General features: G+C 52.0%; 1 protein-coding gene across 1 annotated transcript in view; it reads left to right on the top strand.

Moving 5' to 3' along the window:
• The window catches only part of TPRN (taperin), an 18556-nt gene extending 13279 nt beyond the window's left edge, over positions 1-5277 (top strand). The window contains exons 4-6 of the mRNA XM_009882005.1: positions 4249-4432; positions 4707-4834; positions 5215-5277. Coding sequence (XP_009880307.1) covers positions 4249-4432; positions 4707-4834; positions 5215-5277 — 375 coding nt within the window. The remainder of the gene's footprint in view (positions 1-4248; positions 4433-4706; positions 4835-5214) is intronic.
• Positions 5278-5847: the final 570 nt, after the last annotated feature.

The raw sequence follows: 5847 nt of genomic DNA, 5'->3' as shown, positions 1-5847 counted from the left end.
ACCGCACGATATTCCCCTAAAAGCCTGCCTTACTCTTAGTGTGGCTCTGATTGCTGGGCAGAGTATTAATATATAGATATATGGTTTTGGGTTGGCCCCTGGTTTTGTGACACAGTTCTGGGTGAAGAAGTCAGCTGAGCAAATAGTGGCAAATGCCTGCAAATATCCACAGCTGAGGGGTGCAAAATTCTTCCTTTCCACAGCTGGCAGCTGCTGCTGAGGCAGAAATGGGGGAACCACTGCTGAGACACGATGAGCAGAGTCCTCTGGCTGGGCTCGAGTGTGCTTGGCTCTTCTGGGGTATGGTTTTCTTCTAAAGAAAATGACCCCTGTCGCCTTTTGTTTTTCCATAAAAGTCTATATGGTCTGGCAAGGGGTGCTGGCTGGGCAAACTTGTTGTCTGGGTTGTCGATTTTTCTTTTTAGATGGTTCCTGGGACTGAGTCTCCCTGCATTCCCTACGCACAGTGCTCAGTTCTGCTCATTAGCTGCTCAGAGGGTTTCTTAAGCCAGCGATGTTGACTCGTGTGTCCCCTAGTTTTGCATGAATAAGTTGCCCTCCATCTCCTGCTGGATCACGCAGAGCTGCTTTGTGCTTCCCCTGAAACCACCTTGTGCTTGGGAGGGGAGCTTGTGGGGGGACGACCCGGGCGATGCCATGGCAGGTTTATCACTTTGGGTTTTGGGGCTGCTCTCGGGGCTGTGGCTCTGTGTGGGCAGGATGGACTGGGCGCCCCGGAGGGGTGCAGGTGTGGGGAAGGCGGCCGCTCACACAGAGCCTGTTTGCTGGAGTCCGACCTTGTGCCAGCTGCTGGTTGTTCCTCCGGTGTTTGCTTTGCCTGGGTGCGTCCGAGTGCTTTATTGCAGAGCTCTTCCTGCTTCTTGGTGGCACTGCACTGGGTGCAGGGGGTGGGATGCCACCGTAGAGCAAGCCAGTGTGGTTTTTGGGGAGGGAGCCTGCGCCGAGGTGCACTTATGCCAAGCAGGACTGCCTGGTGTCCTCACGTGGGCTGCGCTGGCCCAGACGCAGGTGTAGCTGAAGGGGCAAATTATCTCGTTACGAGCTCTCCCCGGGGCTGGGGCCCTGGGTGCGTGGGGCTGGCACCGCCGTGGTTAATGATTGCTCTTTTTGAATGGCTTCAACATTGCCTCCTACGGTGTCGCAGCCTCTCTGCAGCGGGGACCCGAGAAAGCCCACTGGTAGGGCATTCTGCAGGACGCCCAGCCGGGCTCCGGAAGCCAGCGTGGCCCCAGTTGAACTGGCCGTGGGCAAGTGGGAGCTGCTTTAGTTCAGGGCTTAGGCTGGGCTGTTGGCACGTTGCCTCTGGGTGCTGCATGGGGCGGATCTCCTTGGCATTTCTGCTCCTTTCTATTCTTTGGTTTTACTCCCTGGTGAGAGGCTGTTTTTTCCTTCTGCACTATGCACAGCTTCGGTCCAAATTGGACTCAAAGTAATTTTTCTTATATACTTCCTCCTCTTAATAGAAAACCAGCAAATTTAGAATTTAAGCTTGGGAGATGGAACTGAAACCACGGCATCTCTCTTCTGTCCCTGTTATTTTCCATGTTTGGCCAAGAACTTCTTGCCTGCCAGCATAAGCAGCCTGCGTGCAGTGGCTGGTTCTGGGAGATAGCTTCTGCGCTCCCAGGAGCAATGGGCACCTCCGCCCTCATGGCCTTCGTGCCTGGCAGCATGGCTCGTCCCTGCAGTACAGACGCCACATTGTGCGTGGTCGCTGCCCGCTCCGCTGCCTGGCTCGGATCAGGGAGCATCTAGGTCAGCAGTAGGGGTGAGAAATTCAGGGAACAGCAACTGGGATGCTCTGATCTTCAGGGCAGTTTTATTCCAAGCCCTTTTCTCTGAAATGTAATCATTCCTTTCCCCATGTGTCATCTGGAGAAGGTCAGAGTGGCGCTGGCTGGGGCTGGGGCAGGGAACGGGGAAAGGCAGCTGGTTCCGGCTCTGCTATTTCCATCCTGCCTTCTCCTGGGAGCGTGGGGAAGGCAGCCAGCCTGTGTCCGAGGTACATCCTGGACTCGGGCAGAGTGGCACACAGCTCCATCGTGCGTATTTGCAGTGTGGAGGAGGCATTAGGTCCGCGCTCTGACACCTGGGTTTGATTCCAGTTCCCCGTGTTGATTTTCTGAAAAGCAGCAGCAGTGAAACCCTCGCTGTTTTGCCTCAAAACCCCTTCTCACCCACACAGGTCCAGTGTGTCTGTCTGGGGACAGTGCAGGGTGACGCAGCAGCACTGCTGCCGGATTGCGGGCTCTGGCCGCTGTGCAGTTGCAGGTTCGGCTTCAGAAGACCCCATTGGCAGCAGCAGCATCACTCCGGTGCTCCGTGTGCAGGAGATGCAGAGAGGCAGTGAAATACATGCATCTGGGCAGCATGTGTGCTGCATTGTTGCTTGATGGCTGCTCGGGGCCACGTGCTGTTTCTCAGCCTGTTGGGTATTTTGTGTATGAGGGAGACTGCAAATATGGCACACGGGGCAAATGTGCTGCACTTTCTTCTTCCCAGTTATTGTTACGCAGCGTCAGAAGAGATCTTCTGAACCATCCAGCTCCTACCGCCTGTCACAAGCAACCATGCCCTTTTAATTCTGTTTATAGCTCTATTAGCTCAACTTTAAATGTAGAATCATAGAATAGTTTATGTTGGAAGGAACCTTAAAGATCACCTAGTTCCAACCCCTCTGCCCTGGGCAGGGACACCTCCCACCAGCCCAGGTTGCTCAAGATAGTTAGAAGTAAAGGGATCGCAGCACCCTCTTAGGCAGCTGCTCCTGAACCTTGATCCACGTTGGCTAGATACTTCCCTACTTTTGGCGTAAATTTATTCCTGGCAGGCTTATCCTCCTTGTTTATCTGTTGTATGCTGGCATCAGCAGTTCTCCTCTGCTCCTTAGTGTTTATTTTCTTGGTGTGCCTACAGAGAGCTGTTATGCTTTTCCTCAACCTTCATTTTTGCTAGTGTGAACAGGCTGAATCGCCTCTCCACCTGGTGAGATGACTTGTAACCAGATCTTCTAAGCAGAATGGTAGATAATGATTAGGACATGAAAGGCTGCAGGGGAACAACCCCTTCGCTCAGCTTTTCCTCTCAACTTGGAACAGCACATCTGGAGTTACTGTGTGTGGGTTTGGGTGTCCTGCTACGGGATAGATGCAGAAACTGGAGCAAGTCCATCAGAGGCTCCCAAAGTGCTCCTGGGGCTGGAGGAAATGGCACATGAGGAGAAGCTGAGGGAGCTGGTTTGTTCAGCGTGGAGGAGAGCAAGGGGGAATCCAATCCCTGCCTCCCACTATCTGCTGCGTGTTACAGGGAGGATGGAGCCAGGCAGTCCCTATTTCCAGTGGAAATACCCTGCTTTATTCCCGGTTTACTGAAACAGCATCACAATGATGATTACAGTTCTGTAGCCAATGCAAAATTTTCTTTCTCAGTTATTCACAGGTGATGAACTTCTCTTAGAGCAAGGGGTGATCTTAAATGTTGTCCCATTTCTAGCGTTCTTGCTCTCCAGTTTTCTGAATGACCCATAGAATTCTGTTTTTTCCCTTGGTGAACTCCCATGTTGGAGTCATCTTCATTCTCAGTCTCCCAGTTATTGTGCAAAGGTCACTAATGAGAATAAAACTGGTTTCAAAACAGAACCTTCAAGTACCTTCCAATTGTCCATTATTTTCCCTCTCTTTACCATCTCTCCTTAGCTGCTTCCATCTTCTCACCTCTGGTATTAAACTCTGTTTTTTATCTAGCTTAAATAGCTTTTTGTCAGGATGTCCTCCCAAAACTGTAGTTCTGATCACTGATGTTTCCATAGTAGAGCATGGGTACACAAAAGAGTTGGCAGGCATTAGCGATGTCACCTTTCCAACACGTGGATGCTTTCCTTTCCTCCTTGGCAACACTGATCCCTCTTGAGGGACACACAGCAGCTCCCCCTGGCTGCTGGGCATCAGTGTTAGGTGATGGGAGTGTGTACCAGGAAAAAAAGCCAGATGTACTCTGGACCTCTCAGCCTCCTGACTCCATCCCATCCATCTGGTGATCTGCCTTTGTGCTTTCCCTCAGCGCAGCAAGAGATTTGGTGGGGTGCATTGGGAAAGTTGGGGGAATATGCAATGGTTCCTTTAAAGCAGAGTGAAGCCCTGGGGTGGGAGGTGGCCATGGCCAGAGCAAGCATTGGGATCAGTGGTTTCATGTGCTGCTTTCTAATAATTCTCCTTTGCTGTTGTCTAGATGAAGATCTCTTTCAATGAGACCAGTTTGCAGACTATGTTTGAGTACCCATCAGAGAGTTCGCTGGCAGAGGAAGAGGAGGAGGAAGAGGAAGGACATGCTTCTGAAACAGAGGAGGACAAGTCTTGCACCTTTTACATTCCACGCCCAAATAGCACTTTGCATCCCAATACACCTAATTCAGGTGAGCGAGGCACGGTGTTGGCACTGTGGGGTTATTGGTGGTGTCTGACGCAGCCTGTTTCCTACAGCCCCTTATGGGGCTCCACAGTGGTGGAAATGCTACTGGAGGTGACTTCTGCCAGCTGACAGCAGAACTGCGGCTTAGTGGGGACAGGGCTTGAACTAGAACAGGGAACTGCAGATGGGCGGCTTCCATGCTGTCCCTGTCGGGATCCTGATTCCGCTTCCTTTCGGGGCGGTGAGAAATATTCATGTCAGCTTTGTCCTTCCGACAGATTTATCCAGCTACACCCCAAAGCACTCTGTGAAGTTCAGCGAGTGGCAGGAGCAGAAGTATGAGGAGATGCCTGCCTCAGAGGGACCCCTCCCAAAGGAAGCTGATTCCCACGGGAGCCAAGTCATGGTGAGACTTTAAATAAACGGGTCTTGGCTTTGTCTTGCTGTGCTGTTATCCCAGTGCTCAGGTTGGTCTGGACAGTGGATGGGATGGGATGTGCCTTCCAATGAACAATGTGTTCGCTGCCCAGGAAGGTGTGCCACCGCTCACAAAGGGATCAACACAAGGTCCCACTGCCACTAGCAGAGCTGCCTCTCCGTGTGTGTGTAAAGGAGACGTGAGGCAGCTGGCACACTTTGTACCCCAGGGCAGGTTTGGAGGGGGGAATTAAAGGTGCTCGTTAGCCCCAGGCAGGGTGCCAACACAGCCTTCACCATCCACAGGTGCGAGTACTCATTTACTTGGGTTTTGATGACACCTCCATGTCAACTCTGCTTTGTCCACAGCTCACCCCAGCAGAGAAGGGCGGACTCTCCGATTTCAGCAGCGAGCCTGCTCTGTATTTTTGATCACTTCATCTTCTAGCCTGCAGCAGCGGCTGCTGGACAAAACGTGTCAGTGCATCTCCCGAACGCCCCCGCAAGCACAACGGAACTGAGCTTCTGGGTCCCTCCCGGGTCCCTCCCTCACCACGGTTTTCATCGGATCCTGATGCCAAGGGTGAACAAGATGCTATCGGGCATCTTCGGAGAATATTTGCACTGGATTCTGGGACCTAACTACTGCTTTTAAGGCGTATGATTTATTCTACCTGTGGCCTTGCATATTCCTTGTTCAAGATCAGCTGCCGATTAGACAAAGCATCTTAAGAACAGATCTGTAATCCCAGGACGTAGATTCTCTCAGTGCTTATCTGAGTCCAGACATCCAGGCACTGTATGGGGTCTGGATGGCTTTTGTAATGCTTCTCCCACCAGAGGCCCCAGGGAAGAACAGTTCTGGAGTTGGCGCACTGGGAGTATCTGGGCAGTTAGCTGGATTCACAGAAGTGGTCGTGATTTGACTGCTAGATTGGGTGGCAGTTTGGAAAACCATTGAATGTTCATGGTTCATTCTCGGCATGTTTCTGGGTCTAGTTT

The sequence above is a fragment of the Charadrius vociferus genome, unplaced genomic scaffold (assembly GCF_000708025.1).
Source record: "Charadrius vociferus isolate BGI_N301 unplaced genomic scaffold, ASM70802v2 scaffold233, whole genome shotgun sequence".
Classification (NCBI taxonomy): Eukaryota; Metazoa; Chordata; class Aves; order Charadriiformes; family Charadriidae; genus Charadrius; species Charadrius vociferus.
The sequence above is the reverse complement of the archived record's forward strand: the minus strand, read 5'-3'. Positions and strand labels throughout refer to the sequence as shown.